The sequence below is a fragment of the Microtus oregoni genome, unplaced genomic scaffold, assembly GCF_018167655.1.
Source record: "Microtus oregoni isolate MIOR12 unplaced genomic scaffold, Mior012 000010F_ref0000083, whole genome shotgun sequence".
NCBI classification, from domain to species: domain Eukaryota; kingdom Metazoa; phylum Chordata; class Mammalia; order Rodentia; family Cricetidae; genus Microtus; species Microtus oregoni.
This window is the reverse complement of record NW_024543069.1, coordinates 2,613,429-2,633,947: the sequence shown is the minus strand read 5'-3', so window position 1 is coordinate 2,633,947 and position 20,519 is coordinate 2,613,429. Positions and strand designations below refer to the sequence as shown.

General features: G+C 45.8%; 1 protein-coding gene across 1 annotated transcript in view; it reads right to left on the bottom strand.

The window, feature by feature from the left end:
* Tmem131l (transmembrane 131 like) overlaps nt 1-20,519 on the bottom strand; it is a 118,830-nt gene that overhangs the window by 40,043 nt on the left and 58,268 nt on the right. Inside the window, exons 4-7 of the mRNA XM_041658848.1 lie at nt 10,512-10,580; nt 6,952-7,075; nt 5,848-5,964; nt 5,061-5,171 (exon numbers count right to left, since the gene is read on the bottom strand). Of these exons, the coding sequence (XP_041514782.1) occupies nt 5,061-5,171; nt 5,848-5,964; nt 6,952-7,075; nt 10,512-10,580 (421 nt within the window). The remainder of the gene's footprint in view (nt 1-5,060; nt 5,172-5,847; nt 5,965-6,951; nt 7,076-10,511; nt 10,581-20,519) is intronic.

Here is a 20,519-nt window from a genome sequence, read left to right as displayed (position 1 = left end):
TTTTTGCAAACCAGCACTTTGTTTAAGAAATCAGAATAGACTGAATCTATTCTTCCTAGGGGCATAAAAGACCAGATGTAAGATTTTAAGTCATTCTAATATACAGCACTCAAGAAAGCAGCAATGCTAAACCACTTGGTACAGAGCCTGGTTGTTTTGTGGTAAAGGGAGCACGAGCAACTGGGAACTGAGCTCTGAAGTCATCTCCATCCACGGGCTAAGACCACTTAGGCGAAAGCTGTGAGATTCTGAGACTGCAAAACAAAGTCTTAAAGCCCTAAGTCATTCTGACGCCTTCACCTGGTGGCAGGAGCCACACCAGGACAGTCCATGAGAACAGGCAGGACAGTCATCCAGACCACATGAAGAAGGCACTTGAGACAAGGTTTCCACACGAAAATGGCCCTGGAAAGCCCCAACTTCACAACCTGTTTTTCTGAGACCCTTTTCACGGTTTCAAATGCTAAGTCTTCTGTGCCAGCGTGCCTATCAGTGGGAACACCAGCTCTGCACAAGCCGTGGGGCATTCCAGCGGGCAGCCTAAACATGTGGGGCTAGACACTGAGTCTGCAGAGCAATGTCTTGTATAAGATAGAACTATCCCGGGCCCTGCGTCTTGATACAACCCTCTGATGCCATAATTCCCACTAACTGTAACTAGTCCAGGCTGCTACATTATCCTATAATTTCATTTTAGATAATTATTGTTTTACAGTGGTTCTAAAAATTTAAGTTCCTTTTAGTCTTTCAGATAAAATGGTGGATACTGGGACAACACATGCTTCAAAAGTTGTTTTAATCAAAGAAATCAATAAAACATGTGAGCAGCCTAGATCCAAGAAGGTACTGAAAAAAAGCTTTTTGTAAAAAAAAAAAAAATGTGTTTCATGGGGTGCAACCCCTAAAAAAAGAGCTCTAGGCAAACGAGTGAGTGCTGAGGGAGGGAGACCTGGTCTTCCCCAAGGTTGAGCCCCTAAGTAGTTATTCAATACCAGGAAGTCAGCTCTGAAAAGACAAATACAAGCAGAACTAAACAGGCTCAGCATGCTGCACGTATGGATTTATGTGTATATTTACAGGTTCACAGCCACCATGACAAGAGAAAAAGAGGTCATAGATTTGAAAGGAGCTGGAAGGAAGAAGAGGTAATAATAATGCAATCATATTTTTATTATTAAGCCTTGCAAATGAACTGGGCTGGTTAGTTTTTTTGTTAACTTGACAGAAGCTCAAGTTATCCGGGAAAAGGGGACTTCAAGCAAGAAAATGCCTCCATCAGATGGGCCTGTAGGCAGGTCTGTAGGGCAGGTGCCTGATGAAGCTCACTGGGGGCAGTGCCGCACCTCTAAGTAGAGTAGGCCCTGAGAAGGAAGTCAGCAAGCAGCACCTTCTATGGCCTCCTCATCTGTTCCTGCCTCCAGGGTCTGGCCTTGGTTTCCCTCAGGGGACTCAGGATACTTAAGCCAAATAAGCCCTTTTTGCCCCGACTTGCTTTTGGCCATGGTGTTCATCACAGCAACAGAAAACAAACTAAATCATAGACAAAAGTGCTGCTGTCTTGTGAGCTAACAGAAAACTCACACGCTCCACCCACCAGAAAGCTACATCACAGGAACACACAGCCGCCCTTGGGCACTACATACTCGTCGGGCACTTCCACGTGGACCTCCTAGTTACCATCTGGAAGAAGCTCTAATATACTGCTAAGCTGACAATCTAATTGGGCAAATCCTATTTCCACTGTGTAGTTTTAAACTGTCTCTATGTTGTTGCCATAATAAAAATGCTACAAAAATTTTCATTGGCTTTTTTTCTTTCCAGTATCGTGAATAATTCAACAGAGAGGAAAATCATTATGACAATACATTTGGGGGAAAATTTAAATCATACTCAGTTGTCATTTGCAATCCCTAATCTTGACCTCTAACCAAGTAATCGAAACTCCAAATCCTTCCAACAACTTCTAAAATAAGAATGCTGTCGCCTGCTGCGGTGGTAAGTCTGCTGAAGGTCAGCCGGCTGGTGTGGAGAAAAGGTGAAGAAGCCCTGTCACCCTGGACGGAGTGGCTGGGAGATGTGCTATTTGGGGATCCCAGCTCAAATTCCCATTGACTCACCTATCTATTTAAAACTCTGGGGCCTTCGATGTACTACACAGCGAGCTGATACGGACAGTCTATAAAAAGACATGGCCCTGTCCGGGAGAGCCCCTGGGAGAGCAGGAGGGAGAGTAGCAGGGTGTGGACCCAGTGCCAAGGAGAACAGACACAGGGCTGAATGGGGACCTGAAAGTTCGAAAGAAGTTTACATTTGAACTGGGTCTTGAAATAAAGAATTAGGACACGCAGGATAGGGTAAAATCTCACTAAAAGGAGCTGGAAGAAAGGAATGAAGGATAAGATGCTCAGGGAAGAGAGGCAGGAGCTCCAAGGATGGAGAGGGTCACTAGGCCATAGCTAGGGATGGACACGTTTTAACAAAGCTAAGAAGCTCGTACTTCCCCCTGTATACAACAGATCATATTACCATGGTGACACACATCACCCCAGACACACACACAGAGACACACAGGCAAACAAACACATACACACGCACGCCTATCAGTCTTAATTGAAAATATTTTTAAATCACTCTATTACCTTGGTCTCAGTTTTTGTATAATGACTTGATTGACACACGTAAAATAATTTTATTTCTTAACTACACATTTCTCCTTAAAACAAGATGAAGTTACCTCTCTTCCAATGGAACCAAAGAGACGTTTTTGTAAAGTTGATAATATACTTATTTCTGTCTAGGCATCTCGCTCCTCAACTGTGCATGAGACACTTCAAAACAAAACAAAACCCCACAATTCTGCCTTGAGCACTGGACACCCAGAACCCCATGGGGGAGCCCTGACTCCCTAAGCACAACCTTCCACCTCAGGTGAGCAACATCAGCAGACGTAAAATCCCAAGACTCTATTTTCATAAGGAAACTGAAGACTTTCCTCTGACAGGGAGAGCTGGCACCAGAGCCCACCAACATGAGGAGTGTGCACACACAAGCCAGCAGCTTAGTAGAAAAAGTACAGTAGAGTAGGGATATGTTTTCAGGAATTCCATAGTACTTTTTAGGTTTAGGCTTTGTAGGATTTTACTTTCAGGTATACAAGACGCCCTGGGAAACATTTTAAGAATTTTCTTTTCCTAATCATGACTAAGCTAAGAGAAAGCGAAACAGGCACCTTCTGGAAAACACCTCCAGGCGTCCGAACTGAATGGAAGTGCCTGCTTTCAGATGAGCTTTTGTCTACAAACTTCAAAACCTTTCGGCACCACAGAGCTACCTGACAGTGCAGACCTTGGCCATAGCCATGTGGTAAGGGGAAAGAAGCCTCACCGAGAAATCTGGAGCAGACCTCACTGCTTTTGTGGAGCATGGAAAAAGCTCAGAGCAGTGACTATAATTGATTGCATTGTGTATGTGTGTGCGCATGTGTACTGTAGGAGAATGTGTCTATGTATGGATATGCACACCGATGTACAGATGTAGAGGCCAGAGGTTGTCATCAGGTGTCCTGTATCACTCTGTCTTTCAATCGAGAGAGGGGTCTCTCCTAAAGCCTGGAGCTAGGATGGTGTCTAACAATCCCTACAATACGGTGGTCACAAGCACATGGACATGCCTGGCTGTCATGTGGGTACTGAGGGTCTGGAATCAGGCCCCTGTGCTTCCACGGCAAGTGATCTTACCCACTGTGCCCTCCCCACAACTCACGACCTATGTGCTCTCAAGGGAAGGAACACGAGTCTATTACATTCTAACGAAGATCCTGAGCCAGGATGGGAAGAGGGAACAGGCATCTTAGAACTCTCTGAGTTGAAAGAGGTTGAGATAAGGGTCCTAGAGAAGAGGTTGGGGGGGGGGGGGGGGGCTGAGACAACAGCAGGAGCAAAGGACACATGGCAGGAGAGAGGCACACAGAAGCTCCAGATGAGGCTGGCATAGTACCGCGAGAGGAAGGGGGTGGTGTGCAGTGCACTGAAGATCAGAAACTAGGTACCCGTCAGGAGCATAGCGCGCACCCTGCATCCACACGGCCCTGGCACGCAAGGCCACTCAGGGTAAGGACTGTACTTTAAACTGAAGACTGGGTCTAAGTTTTAACACCTAAAGAAACACACTGAAAAGATTACGCAGTTGATGGATGGGCCCGATTCATGGTATGGGAAAAGAGAACTGCATTCTAAAGAACTTCTAAAACATAAAAAAAAAAAAAAAAAAAAGTCCTCCTGCAAAATGTGGTAGGGCAGGCCTTTCCTCCCAGCACTCAAGGGCCAGAGGCAGGCAAATCTCTATGCGTTTGAAGCTAAGCTGGTTTACATAGCAAGTTCCAGGCCAGTCTGGGATACACAGTAAACCCCTGCCTCAAAAAAACCAAGTGTTTCCCCCATAAACCGTAAGCAGATAGGACAAAAATCAGAGAGAGGAAAGGGATGGGTAAACATCTATAGAGGTTTGTCGCTGTTGGTGGCTCTAGCAGTTCTTTCTGTCTTCCTGAAAAGCAGCCAGGAAGATTTAACAAGCCCTGTAAAACAACTCATGGTCCATGACTACAGCCTCATTGTGAAATTATACCCCAAGGAACTAGACAAGCAAAACGGAAAAAAAGAAAGAAAGAAAAAAACATGAGCACACAGCCCAATGGCTAACAACAAAGAGGCAGAAGCATTTTACAGAGTAGCGGCAGATCTAGAGACACTGTGGAGTGGCAGCTCCAGGCTGTTAGAAGGATGTAGGGCTGGCTGCAGCTCAGAGGAAGGGCACTTGCCCAGAATGAATGAAGCCTTGCCATCTTTCAGGTATGGAGGGAGGGGGAGGGAGGAAGGGAGGGAGGGAGGGAGGGAGGGAGAGGGAGGGAGGGAAAGATTTCATTCATTGACACTTTGAATCTATCTATTACTTCCACATTTCAAGACTTTTAAAATAAGGAGAGTCAAACCCTGATTTGACCACATAAAACAGAACAGCTGTGCACACTCTGAGCTAGTTCTAAGTAGCTCTGTTAAAATGACCTGTGTTTGTGAAAGCTGGATGCTTTGGACCTGCGGAAGCAGAAAGTATGCGTTCGGCAGCTGCTCGGCAGACCCTTCTGTAGAGACTCCACGAGTGCCCACTCCAGACACCTACAGGGAAGCAAGAGAAGCAGGCCTGTCAGTGTCAGAATGCCTGGTCTGCGTGCACCTGCTGACCAAACATCTATCCTCTGCTCCTCATGAGGCCAACCTCCTCACAGGGACACCTCTGAGACCAATGTGCTCAGTGGAATTATCACAAATAACCAAACCTCATGCTTGGATTCCTCGGTGCCCCATCTCCAGGACACCCCGGGTGTCATGCTTGAGTTAAGATCCCCATTCTGGGAACAACAGCAACATGGCATTTCCACGCGCCCTTCCCACTCTCTCGATTGGAGTAGTGATGTGAATATGGAGCTTCCTGGAAACGGACTGCCTCGCGCATGATAGCATCTCCTGGCCAGAAATACTCCTGAGCAAGGGGAGGCGGGCCAAGGGCACCCCTCTGAGAGAAAAGAGCCTGCCAAGTTTTATTCTAGAAAATTGTATGGTAGATAGTGTTTGCTTCACCCTAACACACCTTGAAGACCCAGGGGCTGTCAGGCTGCAGGGGAGGTTCTGAGGCGCACACCGCAGAAGGCTGGAAGTTAATAGACTTTGCATAACTCTAGGTTATAGTTTAATGGCATGAAACAGTAGGAAATCTCTCCAAGAGTCCCCTAAGAAAACAGGCAAGTTCTCTAAATCAACACGCAAGTATGTGGCAAAAGGAAACATTACTTACATGGTAGGAAAGGACTCCGTGTGAAGAGGTATTAATAAATAAAGAGCTTTCGATGCTCCCTTCCTCAGTAGGTAAGAAAATAATCCTGAAGGAAGTTCTCCCCATCGCTGGGACGACCTGAAAGGAAAGGAGAACCTAGTCAGCCCTCTGGAGGAGCGCTCACAGACGGCCCTCCTGACTGCCCCTGAAGCAGTTCCCTGCACGTCAATACCTATCAGCATCACCAAGCCCTGAGCCGCTCCAAACTGATCATCTCCAGCACTCCATGGGCAGACTGCCAACTCCTGGCAGACAACTGCCCAGGACTCTCACTCAGGATGAGTCGTGGGCCTCACCTTCCTATGCACCTTCACACCCACATGTCCACCAGCTCAGCTAACACAGTTCTGTTTTTATTTAAGTACAAAGGACATTGTACACATATGTAGATTTATTATTAAATATATTAACATATGAGTAAAACCCAGGTGACAGTGTTTATCCACATAAAACAAACCGACTATGAAGCGAATGTGGAAGGGATTCTCTGTTCACATTTCCTTGGTCTCAGTAGTTTGTCAATATTGTAACACCCAGCAGATACAGTAACCAACATTGTAACACCTAGCAGATACAGTAACCAACATTGTAACACCCAGCAGATACAGTAAACAACATTGTAACACCAAGAAGATACAATAATCAGCATTGTAACACCAAGCAGATACAGCAATCAAAATAAGGAAAAGCTTAGAAAGTTTACGGTCACTGGAAAACTACAGAGGACTACAGTCTGCAATTCTGCGGCGAGAGGAGTTAACTACATAAACCCTGCTGTTCACAAGGAGCCCTGGCTTCCTGAGGTCTGAGAGGGGGAATGATAAAGCCAGCGCTAGTTACTGAAGCCTCAGAATCCATGGCAATCTTAAAAGATCAATATTATAAACTTTTTCTAGCCATGCTAAATGTGTATACATTACTACAGCTTCTTTTAAACATGTTTCCCTATTAGGTACCCAGAACCACTGTAAGTATGAAAGAAAATGGGTGATAAATACACATAAAGCAAACAAACAGCTAGTGAATGGAGCACGAGCACCAGGAAAGGTGAAGATCAGCACTCACCCTGCAATGGACAGGCGGAACATGAAAGTGTCTAGCAGCTGTAAACACTGAGTTCACCACAACCTCGCTGTCCCTGCTGGGGTTGTATGCATAGAGAAGCTTCGCTGCAGGATGCCCCAGGGACCTGGTTGGGGAAACAGAAAGGTAAGAGAATTGTGATTATCAGCATTACTCATACACACATGCACACACTTACATTGTTTAGGCTAAAAACTGAGCCCGGGGTGCCATGCACACCACTGAGCCCGTGTATTTTTCAGGCCAAGAGCCTCCATCATGTGTCCCAGCTGTGTCTGGTAGCAGAAGATCAGCTGGCTGTTGACAGCTGACAGTCCCTCACAGAAGGAGGGGCTGGGAAAAGAATTTTCACAATTGCATGTGGCCCTGGAGAGGGGCTGGAGTATGTAGGCTGTGGAGGGCTGAAGGAAAGAGACACCATCTACACAGCCAAGGGTGTTACCATTCATAAGGACTTCCCAGTGCAGCTGTTTGGGGGCTACCCATGCTCTGTCAGTAACACCCGCCCCCCCCCCCCCCCCAGCCCATTCACGGTCTGTACGCAAGCCCAATAAATCATGGGTTCCCCTTTGGTGAAGTCAAGCTTTGGTTTGTCATTGGGACCTTAGTAGAATAGGTGTGGGCATTGTACAGTTCCCCTCCACAGGGAGAAAGTTCTCAGCACAGAACAATTTTTTTTAATTAATTAATTTATTTATTTATTATGTATACAATATTCTGTCTGAGTGTAAGCCTGCAAGCCAAAAGAGGGCACCAGACCCCATTACAGACGATTGTAAGCCACCATGTGGTTGCTGGGAATTAAACTCAGGACCTTTGGAAGAGCAGGCAATGCTCTTAACCTCTGAGCCATCTCTCCAGCCCCTCACAGAACAATTTTTAAATCTTGTTGGAAATAAAACATTTAATACATAACAGTTTTAAAAACGAAATATAAGTAAATAAATAAATAGCCTTTATTTTTATAAGACTAATGACAATCTACAGTCGCACTCCATTTCTTTCTGTGGTGTAAGGATTCAGCACATCTGGATTATTAAGAGCTTGCATGTTTGTCTGTTTAAAAAAACAAACAAACCCTGGCATGTACCAGCATAGCTAGGGTTCTCGTTCCAACCAAGGTATATTTAGATAAGAGACTTCATTCACCATGAAAGCTGCCCCGAGCACCAAGGAGCCAGCAGGGGCAAAGCCCAGCCCCCTGAGCTGAAGAAAGGCGCACAGCAGATTATCACTGAGATGAAATGGTGGCACACATCCAAGGAGTGGCAGGGGAATACTTCCCTCTCTCCCATGACTGATTAATGATGTCCAGAGATGGCAAAAGAACAATACAAAGAAACTGAACCAGTGTCCAAAACCTTAGAATAAGCTTACCTGACCACTGGTCAGCACAAAAATCCGCATCTCTCCTCCAAACGGCCTATTTTACTCTGCACTCAATATTGGTGTAAATATATTTTCATAATGAACTGTTTGGCAATAGATTTTCGTGACAGTTCAAAGAAGGGAGAAAGGGAAGAAGAGGGAGTTTTCATGGAACTCAGTACCGTGGGAGAACACTCAGGAGGCTGAGGCAGGGGAATGTCAAGTTCTCGGCCTGAGGTACAGACGGAAATCCTGTCTCAAAACCAAAACAACAAACAAAAACCTGTACAGGCAGAAAGCTTTATACACAACCTGAAGACTTCCCGCCAACCTCCCAGTGATGATCTAGTGAAGAGGCTGTCACGCGCAGCACAGGAGGGGCCTCGAGCTGGGCCTGGGTCTTACTGACTCCTACCGTCTAGCACTGAATTCTCTAGCTCAATTAGAAGGCAGAAGAGCCTGCAAGTCAGTCTCCCAGCTACCCCAAACCACAGTTCTATTAGTATGGCCCCAAAATAAACCTACTCCAATTTAGTCAAAAATCATCGTATGTTATACTTGTCTTTCTGTAATTTTGTTGCAGGTTTTCCAATAGTAGAAGTGAGCCGTTCATCCTAGCAGGGTCCTTAAAACTGAAGACAGCAAGCCCAGAGCACCCTGGGTTACTCTGACTTAAAAAGGGAAACATTCACTGGAGTAACAATGATATGCCCACTGTTTCTCTATGTTCAATGTTTTGGACATTTTGTCCTGGCTTCCATGGCTACTTTTCTAAGTACTCATCTTAATGGAAGATTTTAATATATCTGATGTATATTTTAAATCATAAATATTTTAGAACCTTCACTTATAAGTAAGACACACACCAGTGTGATTAAAGTCTTGGCTCTTTCAGTGTTTAAATTTTATCTGCTTGGTTTTTTTTTTTTTTTTCATTTATATGGTGCGCACCTGAGTGAGTGCATTACCAGAAGGCTGTGTATTTGGGGGACGATATCCACAGAGTTCAGACAATGGTGTCAGATCTCCTGAGCTACAGGTGGGTGTGAAATGCCCAATATGGGTGCTGGGACTGAACCTGGGTCTCTGGCAAAGCAGCAAGCACTCTTAACTGCTGAACTACCACTCTAGTCCCCAAAATAATTCAATTAAAAAAAAAACCTTTTACTGCCAGGCATTGTGGTACATACCTTTAGTTGTAGCATTTGAGAGGCAGAGGCAGGCAGATCTCTGAATTCAAGGTCTGGTCTACAGAGCAAGTTCCAGGACAGCCAGGGCTACACAGAGAAACCCTGTTTGAAAAATCAGAAAAACAAAACAAAAACAAAAACAAACATCAAAAACCTACTGAAAACGTAAGGGTCACCTAATAAACCAGTCAGAGAACTGGGCTGAAATCTGCCTTCTGGCCATAAATGAGCACAAACTTCAGTGGCTTTAAGTAAATGGTCCCAACCAACCAACAAAGCGCCTTAAACTCGGCATTTAAACTATCCCCACTGCTTCACACACTATTCACATAACGGAACACAAGCGTTCTGGTTTCCAAGAACACAGGTGTCTGCCTGAGATCTGCACCCACCCAGCAGGAGGGACGGCAGTCACCGTCCCTCCCAGGGGAGACAGAAGTCTCCTAACCACCGCCTATTTTTAGTCCACTTTTCAATATTCTATTTTTACATGTGTTAGAAGGGTATGAATTTCCTTTGGTAGTGACAACTGGAGGATAATCTATTAATTTAATATGGCAAAAGAACGATGAAAATGTACGAATGACTAACACTTCGAGTCTTGGAACCAGCAGACTGCTAACCCTTAAAATCAGAGCCCAGGAAGACAAAGCAGTAACAAGATCCTGATGCTGCATCTGAAATTGAAACCATATCAGGACAAAGTATTCAGTCTGCCTGAGGTCAATATCAAAATAATAAGGGCAAATACTGGGCCAGGAAAAGTGAGGGAATCCAGGTGAGCTGGCTGCTGGCTACTGTTCTATTCTAATAATAACGATAAATTTGCCAGGTGGGTGGAACAAGGAAAATATGTAATTTTTAAAATGTGTTAGAAATTAGAATGAAGTTTGGTCTTGAGACACACACATACATAACTAAAAATAAAGAAGATATGCTGAAGATAAGTACAAACACAATGAAGTCTAATAAAAAGGTACTTACTGTATCCCAAAATCTAGAACCGACGGCTGGAAATGTAAGCCTTTCCCAGTGAACAGTTTCTCTGAGAAGCTGAAAGATGAGAAAAGAAGAGGTACTGATGCGATTTTCAAATCTGGATGTTGCAGCTGTTTACCTAGGCCATTGACTTTAAACTCAAGAGATATAATTTTACTCCTTTACAGACAGATTTGAACTAGAGTTACGAAAGATTTTGATGCTCTTAGTTTACAGTTCATATACCATTTATCAAGTGTATAGATCTCATCAGCATGAGGACGACATAAACGGGGCCCCAGTTAAGGACTGCTAGGTTTCTTTCTACGCGCAATCAGGTAAAAGGCTTCTCTTCATACACCCAGAATAAAGAAAAGCATTTATGTAAAGCAGGTTTAAAGAAACTTTGGTACCTAAATTTGTTAGACTACAGGTCAGTAGGAAAAGGCCAGTGTGTCACAGCCAGGCCAACTCCTGAAGGCAGACATACTCTCCAGCCAGGTCTGGATTTTGTTTGCTTTTGTTTGTTTTGAGATGAAGACTCAACTCTGTAGCCCAGGCTAGGCAGGGAACTCACTATGCAGCCCAGGCTGGTCTCAATTCATGGAAATCTCTTCTCTTGGCTCCTGAGTGCTGGGATTATATATATGAGATCACATGAACTCATTTCAGCACTTGTTGCTCATTACTGTGATCTCATTTCCCTTAAAGGTCACAGGGTTGGAGGGAGGCTCACAAGTTAAGGGCATTTGCTGCTCTTACAGAGGACCCAGGTTCAGTTCCCAGCACCTAGAGTGTGACTCACAAGCATCCTTAACTCCAGTTCTAGGGATCTGACTGTCCTTTTGACTGACTCCTTAGGGCACTAGGCACACACATGCTATACATACATATATATGCATACATACAAGCAAAACACTTATATACATAAAATAAATATTTTTAAAAGTGAATGGTCATAGATCAATTTAATTCAGTAGAAAAACATACCAAACACATGTAAATAAAAAAATGACAAAGATATAACAAAGTATATAAACATCTAGATAGATGAATTAGATAGACAGACAGACATAAGACAATTTGAAAGTTATATAACTCAGAGATGTTTAACTAGGGAAGCTCCTTAAGTGAGCATGCTTTATTTAGAGACTCAGAATAGCTTTCCATAACAGAATCTTGACATTTTTCCTCCCCGACCCCCACCCCACCCCCCCACCGAAAGTCCCCAGAAAGGCAGTCCAAGCCTGTCATCTGGACCGTAAGTCCTCCACTAGTATGTTTTCTGACCTTTAGATCTTTCCTGAAAGCACAATCTGTCGAGGGGTCAGAGAACCGGCCCCACCGTCCTCACCATCCCCGTCTTCTGTCCTCTGATCCATCAAATGCCCTTCCTCTAACCCTCCTTCTGAGTCTATGTCCAACAGCAGCCGCACTAATAAAAGTGACTGGTCTCATCTCCCCAACTCTCGCCAACGTTTCCACCCACTGGAGAATGGACATGGAAGAGGTAGCTGTGCAGTTCACTGGACCCCTCCAAACCCCCGAAGTCCAGCATTAATGCTCTCGGGAACAGCAGAGAACATCTCAGAGGTCCACCGTGGGTACCCACTCTCCACCAAGCTGGTCGGGGCTTGGCATTCCAGGAGAAACACAAGCAGCCTTGGAGAAGCTGCAGAAACACTGCATTAATAAAGAGCAACACCTAATGACAGCAACCCTTCTGTCCAGGGCACTGAGAAGGGAGCTGAGCATGAGGTTTGGTACATGGCTTCCAAGCAGACACGTGAAGCCTGGGGGGTTTCATCAACTCACAAAGTCACAAAGGACAAAGAGTAAGAGCCAGCACCCTAACTCAGATCTGTGGTAGCTGGAATGGAGGACACTATCAATTCAGGCACCAACCAACCTGCAGGGAACCCACTAGGCCCAGCCTGTTGGATGACAGTCTGGGCTGGAGAGGTCTAATAAGCCTGGTTCCACACTCCTGGCCATTGCCTTCCTGTGCTGAGTGGGTCAGTAGCTTAATTTGTCAAAGCCTGCCTTGTAATCTAAAAGGTCAGTGGACAGCAGTATTTAGCTTACAGTTGTTCTGAAGACAGAATGAGGAGACAAGGCCTTTGCTTCAAGCCTGGACGTGGTTTATGTAATAACCGCGAGATCGTGTTACAAAGAGGATGACATTCATCACACCAAAACAGCAAGGAAGACAAATGGAAGGCAACTGGGCCGTGTCTGCGCTGCCTCTGGGCCGAAAGGTCCCATGGAGTGGCAGTACTGTCTATGAATAGAACAAATCAAACACAGACCTGGGCTGTCTCCCACATCACAGGTCTGCAAACCCATAGTCAGAAACTTCATGCACGTAACAAAACCCAGGCAACGGTGTGGGAGCCTTGTCCACAGCCTGTGGATCGGCAGCACAGGGGAAACAACCAGGGCCCGTGGCTTGGCATCTCCAGTTGGAAAGAGACTTGGAAGCCATGGTCCTGGCCTACAGGCTCCAGGAAGACAGGAAATGTTGGAACTGAACAAGATGAGAGGACTCCGGCAGGGATCTGCTGCAGAGCTGACCCCCACTGGCTGATAGGGAAAGTTCCACACTTCTAGGAGTCGCAGAAATCCTTTGTGTTCATTGCTGTGGTGCAAAAGTTAAGGGGGAAGGTGGCTGGCTTTCCAACAGCTGGTAAGTAGCTAGTGGCCATAATTTAGTCACATGTGGACATCAAAAGTTATCCTCAAATTATCAGTGCTAAGAACTTAACGCTATGTTTGAAATGCCAAAGTCATTTCCAAACCAACACGTTCAGAGACAACTTAGAGGCTCTGGGAAATGAACTATGACCCACCTTCTCACCTCCATTCTTCCACCAGCCAGAATTAGCATCAGACATTTCACCCTTAATAAGACAAACCATTATCCAGGCATGGCAAATCTCACCTGCCCTCTGTTACTGCAGGAGAGTCCTATATGGCGTAAAGTAAACATATGCATCTTGTAAAAGCCAATTGTAAAGGCAGGCTGTGTGTTTTACACTCTTACTCTGTATCCAATACAGGAGGAGCTATTCTGCTTCCAGGACAGAGCTAGGGATGGACCATGCAGGTGGCCATGCCCCCAAGAGCAGGCACTCTTATCTATGCACCCTCTACCCCTCACACTCTTAGTCTTTACTGGAAGATGAGGGTTGAGACTGAACCCAGAACCTTGTGCAGGCTAACAGCATTACCTTGCTTCTGTAAGTCCTTACTTTAAGGAAGCCCACCTTCTGTGAAGCACAGAGCCTTTCAGCAGCTGGACACCGCTGGAAGGCATCCCACAGTTTTAAGGTCTATTTTTGTCAATATGACCCAAATCAAGGCATCCCACATTTAAAAAAAAAAAAGACATATCTCTGTCTAAATGATCCAAATTCCTCTGTCTTTCTCTTTTTCCCAAACTTTAGCAATATTTTTCTCTATACACATAAAACTAAGCCAAATTAAACAAAATTAAATTTAAAATAAGCTTGAAAAGATGACTAGTCCAAAGGAAAAGACATTTGATCAGACATAAGACAGTCTGAGCCGGATGCAGCTGTAACAGTTTCCTATGGTACAGAACTCAGTTCCCTCTTCTGCAGAATGGGTGGACTGTGCTGGATGCAGCTGACATTCTCAGAGCTATCTGAACACCTAGATTCCTTACTCCAATTTGATCTAGGTGCTGATGTCATATGCACCATTGAAAAACAAGGGCTTAGACAAGGGCATGAATTAACCATAACCAGTTGTCCTTCCTGGCTGCTCAGAGAGCTTGTCATCTCCCCCTTTCCAGAGTGGAGCCAGTGATCCCACCCCGGCAGCTCTAGAGCAGGTGCTCAGCCTAAGAAATACGTCCTCCTCGGGACATATCCCGAGTGTGGGAGTATGCTAACCAACAAACCACAAGGCTCTCCTACTGAGAATGAGAACCTGCTTGGAGGAAAAAAAAAACAATGAAACAAACAAAAAAGGCAAGGTTTCTTTTCCCTTTTAACTGTGGTGAAATCCGGGACCCCATGTGTGCAGGCTGAGCTCAGAGAACAGGGCTGTGTGAAACGAACCCAGTCAGCAGCTACCACAGCTGGACACGGGATGGAGACCGTATCCAGAAGGCCGATGTAAAAATTGAGAAGAGAGTGGAAGCAGGGAGAGGAAAGCAGGGCACGGCGAAGCAGAGGCAGCCCCCCCCCCCCCCCCCCCCCCGCCTTGCGGTGGCTCACAGAACCGGCTCTGCTGTTGGACCACAGGGCTGCCGGCCAGGTCCACGGTGCTCTGCCTGCTCCTCTATGCTTTCCTCCCTAAAGTTTCCCACTCTCTCGAGATGGAGGCACTGCTGCAGGAGATGGCCTGTTCTTTCCACAACAGAATGTGAGACTCACAGTGACCACCCACGGAAGGAGAAGCAGGGATGGCACCTAACTGTTCTCCACACTCCTTAGGCATCTTTTCCATCAGTGGCGCTCAGAACCTTACCATCTACCGAGCTGGCTGCCCTTTAATAAACTGTTCCAACACCTAGACAGCAAGCAGGGTTTTTTTTTCAAAATTAAAAATTTTAGAACAGCTTAAAGCCAAGACAATGGCTTTAGCCAATGAGTAAGAACAGGAGGAGAACTAAACAAAGAAAGGGTCCATTACATCAAAAGGGGGAACAAATTACTCCATGAGAAACCAATGTTCATTGTCTACATTCTGGTGTCCAGAGAAGACACTTTACATTAAAGACCTACTTACTAGACTGTTCTCATTGCTCCCAGCAACACACTATGGCAGTAACAGAAATGCTTCGAGACCTGTGGCCTCTGTGAGGGTAAGGAGCCCTGCATCAGTATCTTTGCATCCCCCCTTCTTCTCAGTGGTGTGTACCCAACGAGATACCCATTCCCCGAGCAAGAAGCAGGCGCCTCTAGTACTCGGTCCCTGTACTCAGAGGCCTTAGAGAACTTAGTACTTGCACAGTGTGCATTGTATCACAGCTCAATCCCTGCAGAGACAGAAAATGCCCAGTTGGGGCAGGCCTTACTGACTGCTAGTCACAGCTGAATGGCTAACTCAGAACAAGGCCTCCCTCAGGCTCTCAACACTGACAAGACGGGAAACTCACAGGATCCAAGAGCAAGGCCTTCCGAGGTGCCAGATGCTAGACCAGCCTTTATCTTATCACAGGTTATTGTAAGGACTCTGGTGGGAGCTCGGCATCTGCTACACTTAGGATCAGAACCTCCAGAATGCCTTATGTTAAAGTCTTGGTCCACAGTGTGCTGCTTCTGAGTGCTGCTAAAATCTTTAATGGAAGCGTAGTAGGAGGTGTTCGGTCATTCGAAATGTGTCCTTGAAGGCAGTAGTCTTCAAAGGATCAAGACCTGATGTGAATGAACAGTTTGCTCTCTGTGTGTTCCCCACCAGGTCCACCACCTCCACCACAGACATAAAAGCCATTATCCCACCCGGTCATTGGCAGGACCCTCTAAACCCACGAGCCAACAGAAAGTTGTCTAAGTGTTCATTTCCTCAGGTAGCAGGAAGTCAACTAGCACCATGCCAACTTCATACATGAGGAGATGACTGGAGGGCTTACACAACCTGCCAAAGCCCTCCTGCTCCAGCTGTGAACACACGGGACCGGGTGTCCCCTTCCTTGTTACCATGCAGCTCTCTGCTCTCCTGCTAATGGCACTAGCGATCTATAAGCCGCGGAGTCAAGGGCTGAGCTTCCTTAATCTCGCTGCTGGCTGCCACCTCTGGAGCAGCCCTCCCTGGGTTTCTAGGAAACTGTTTCTGCATGCCATCCTTCCTTGACAGCTGTACCATCTGTCTGTCCCCTCGTTCTCTGTGCATCTCTGCACAAGACTGTTTCTGAGGCTCTTCTTCCTGGTTCTCTCACTCTGACCAAGGGTTCCTGCCCACCTACTAGGTCTGCCATCTCTAAGGCATTTGTTATCTGGTGCCTATTCAATACCTACCTGACCACATTTGTAGATTTCCTACTCTACAGCTTCTGAACTTGGAACTGAGCTCTTACCAGTTTTACTAGCTCCCCTTGTGGCTAGGATATGGTCACATGACAAGATGTGACCAGGGCATCAGGCACTGGAGTGGCAAGGAAGGAGGGAGGGGGAGGGAGTCAGGGTGGGGGAGGGGAGGGGAGGGGAGGGGAGAGGAGGGAGGGGAGGGAGGAAGGAAGAAGGAAGGAAGGAAGGAAGGAAGGAAGGAAGGAAGCCAGAGTTCCTCCTGTGGGCAACCACAGCAACAATAGTGTAACTGTGTTAGTGGCAAGGGTGGCAGTATCCCTAGCAAATTTTTTTGCTGGTCATTCTAGCTGCCAAGATTCCCTGTTGCCAGTATCTTCAATAATTTTTTTTCTTTTTCGCTTAACTCAGCCAGCAGTAGTTTCAATAGTTTCTGTGGTTTAACTTATTCATTCCCCAAGCTTGTGTATGTGGCCTAGACTCCTCTGAAGCTCCCGGCTTGATGCTCCACCTATACCAGAACCACCTCTTGGAGAGACAGTTGCCAGCCCCTCCAGGTGGAATCTAAGACAGCAGTTGGCTTGGTCTATAAGATTCCCAGCTTGTTGAGCTGCTAGCCTTGTGCCCTGACTCCTGATGCCAGCTTTATCAGCACAGCAGGGGCTCTAAGGAGTCTCCAGGATGTCACACTTTCATACCACTGAGTTTCTTGTTCTCCATTCCCACTATCAGGACTTTATTTTCAAAAAAGCTCTGCATTTGCAATTCAAAAAACTTCCAAATAAGCCATTGCATTCACACATTAGTCACAACGCATTTTGCATGCTGCAAAGAACTCTTGTGGCCACATGGGCTGTAAAAATCTGTCAAAGAACAGACCAGCAATTAAGTGCGTGTTTCCCTGGCTCCTGCGCCAGCTTTCTCCTTTCTTCAGCGTAGGTACAACTCCTTCGTGGTTCAAAGACCGACATCTTTCCCAGACCCCAGAGATAAGTCATACTACTGTGCTAAAATAGTTAGAATGTGATTTCATAATATGCAAAATAAAAAATCCGTTTTGCCTTTTCTTCCAGCTCCGGGACAGCAAGGTAGCACCAAACGTAATTTAGTCTTAGATGTCTGCAGTGGTCATCTTAATTCACACAGAAACAAGGGTAGCAGGGAGACAAGCAACGACCCATGAACTAGAGTGGGCATGCTCACTTCCCATAGTGTGCCTATAAATGCCGGCATGGACAGTTCCTTGGAGGTGTGAAGTCCCCCAAAGATGAACGCATTAAGGACGTGGTCTGCAGCCTGTGGCTCCGCTGGGAAATGGCAGAACCTTAAGGGGCAGGTAAGGCCCAATGGGATTCAGGAAAGTGGAGGCATGGCCCTGAAGATGTTGAGACTCTGGCTCCTCCTCCTCCTCTCCAGAGCCTCCCTCCCTCCCTCCCTTCCCCCTTCCAAGAATGCCTAGAGGTGAAGGGTTTTATAGCTGTATCACCATACTGACTTCCCACAGACCCCTAACCAGGGAGGCCAACCCACAGAATGGAACCTCTAAAACGTAAGCCAAAATAAACCTTTCTCCCTATAGGCTGATTGTGGTAGGTATTTATCAATGTGACAAAAAACTAATACTGAACTCACCTCTTTCTTTTATTAATTTATTTATTATGTATTTATTCTGCCTCCACATACACCTGCAGGCCAGAAGAGGATACCAGATCTCATTGTAGATGGTGGTGAACCACCATATGGTTGCTGGGAATTGAACTCAGGACCTTTGGAAGAACAGGCTGTTCTCTTAACTGCTGAGCCATCTCTCCAGCCCCGAAATCTCCTCTTTTGTAAAAGATTCTCTAAAAGCTCTTGAATCAGTCTGCTAGCTGAACTTGCTCTTATCAGAATACAGGAATAGCAGGCTACTGACATTCATTTCTTCTACCTGCGTTAGGATCTTACCATAGCAAAGGCAGAGAGTTTCAAGAATACAGAGACAAAGAAGACAGGCTGTCTCACTATTGTGGATATTGTGTGATGGGCGTCACACACAATCCAGAGTGAAGTCCAAGCCCTAATTATCTGGGGTGTTCACAGGACAAAATGATCACCTGCTATGAGGAAGCTTTAGAAAAGCACTTTGGGGGGTTGGAGAGATGGCTCAGCTGTTAAGAGCACTGACTGCTCTTCCAGAGGTCCTGAGTTCAGTTCCCAGCACCCATATGGTGGCTCACAACTGCCTTTAATTCCAGTTCCAGGATATCTGACACTTTAAGACCAATGCACATAAAATAAAGTTAAATCAATTTGAAAGAAAGGAAGGAAGGAAGGAAGGAAGGAAAGGGAAGGGAAGGGAAGGGAAGGGAAGGGAAGGGAAGGGAAGGGAAGGAAAGGAAAGGAAAAGAAAAGAAAAGAAAAGAAAAGCACTCTGGAAGGGGAGCCACCTGAGAAAGGTCTGGAGATCTAAGAGGTTTCAAACAAAGGGAAAACTCAAGACAAAGAAAAAATGGTTAATGACAAAAACTGAAGCAAATAAAGTTTCTTTGTTTCCCAATAGAAGAAAATAACCCTGTTACTTTACTTTCCACAGAGATGTTTCAACTGAAATACACTTCATTGATTTATCTTTAATCTCAACACAAAGGCCCAGGGATGGCTTAGCCTCAAGGTTCTTCCCAGCAGGCCTGACAACCCAGGTCTGATTCCAAGAACCCACACTACGGGAGGAAAGAGCTGACCACTGTATGCCGTCCTCTGACCTCAGCGAAAATGTGCATACATATGCTCCACATACACACCCACTACACATACCGTACATAAATGTAAAATAAAACAAAATAAAAATAAACTTTAAAAAAGTTCCAGTGTGAGAAAATTACCAAAACAATGTTTAGACGATACACAGAATGTTAGTAAAACTGCCTGGGAAGTCTGGTGAGTTTTCCTGAGCATTAACTGCTTCCTAGGGTGGGCTCGCGGCTGCTTGGCCATAATGACACAGCCACGTGGCTTTACAACAGCCATGAGAACTTAGACAATACTCACACGTGGCTCACTGCTTCACTCTGCCTATTTTTATTTCTATGAATATTTGCACAATATGGTGTCATTCAAGGTGTTCAACTACTTTCTGTTGAAAGAAATGCATACATTTTTTCTGAAAGTAATGTTTGAAAAAGCAATGAAGGCGTGTGGTTCCACATGTGGCTGGGTGGCCTTATGATTAAACCGCAAAACCAACAAATAGCTGAACAAACAAATAGAAACACAGCAGAATCCTCCAGACAGCAATTCTGAGCTGTCTGCCGAAACACCCATCGCATAGCTGGCCACAGAACATGACTTATCGCCAAGCTCATACCTATGTAATAATCCTGCTGTAAGAATGGCTTAAAAGCCATTTTTTTTTCCATCTAAAACCCAAAGAAAAACCAGTCTAGCATATCCCCAGAAGAAAAAGGTATTCCTTAATATAAGATAGCGGGGAGAGGAGGTGAGTCCAGCCATGCGCTGTGTCAAAGCAATGTTCTCTTGACCGGACAATGGTAACATTTCTGTTTCTATGCCAGGCTCTGTGGTAGATTGTTCTCTGGGCCTCTAACACCACCCAGGCCCTCCTTTTCCCACATAATGGGGTCTTAGCTGGGCACACATCCAAGGCCCCTCTGAATGTGGGTACAGATGGTGATGTAAGGTCTAGCAAACAGGCTGGAAGCTCAAGCTTCCTGGAAAGCTGTGGCCTCTATCCTGTGCTCTCCTCCACCTCTGCAAAGACACATCCTGGGTATCAGAGAAGGGAGAGGACCAGTGTGTCTGCATGCAGCAACTGCATGGCTCTGCCTCTCACGGCAGATGTGAGCAGATGTGACCAAGACGCCTAATTATAGTTGAGTCAGCAGCCACTGCTCAGAGGCACCAGTCCTGTGCACACACCCATTACAGCATCTGCCTGCTGCCACAAAGACGTGACCATGCCAGATTGTCGTGGTGTCCAGGCCCTGAGCTTAGTTACAGTAACACAATCATAGCCCTAACC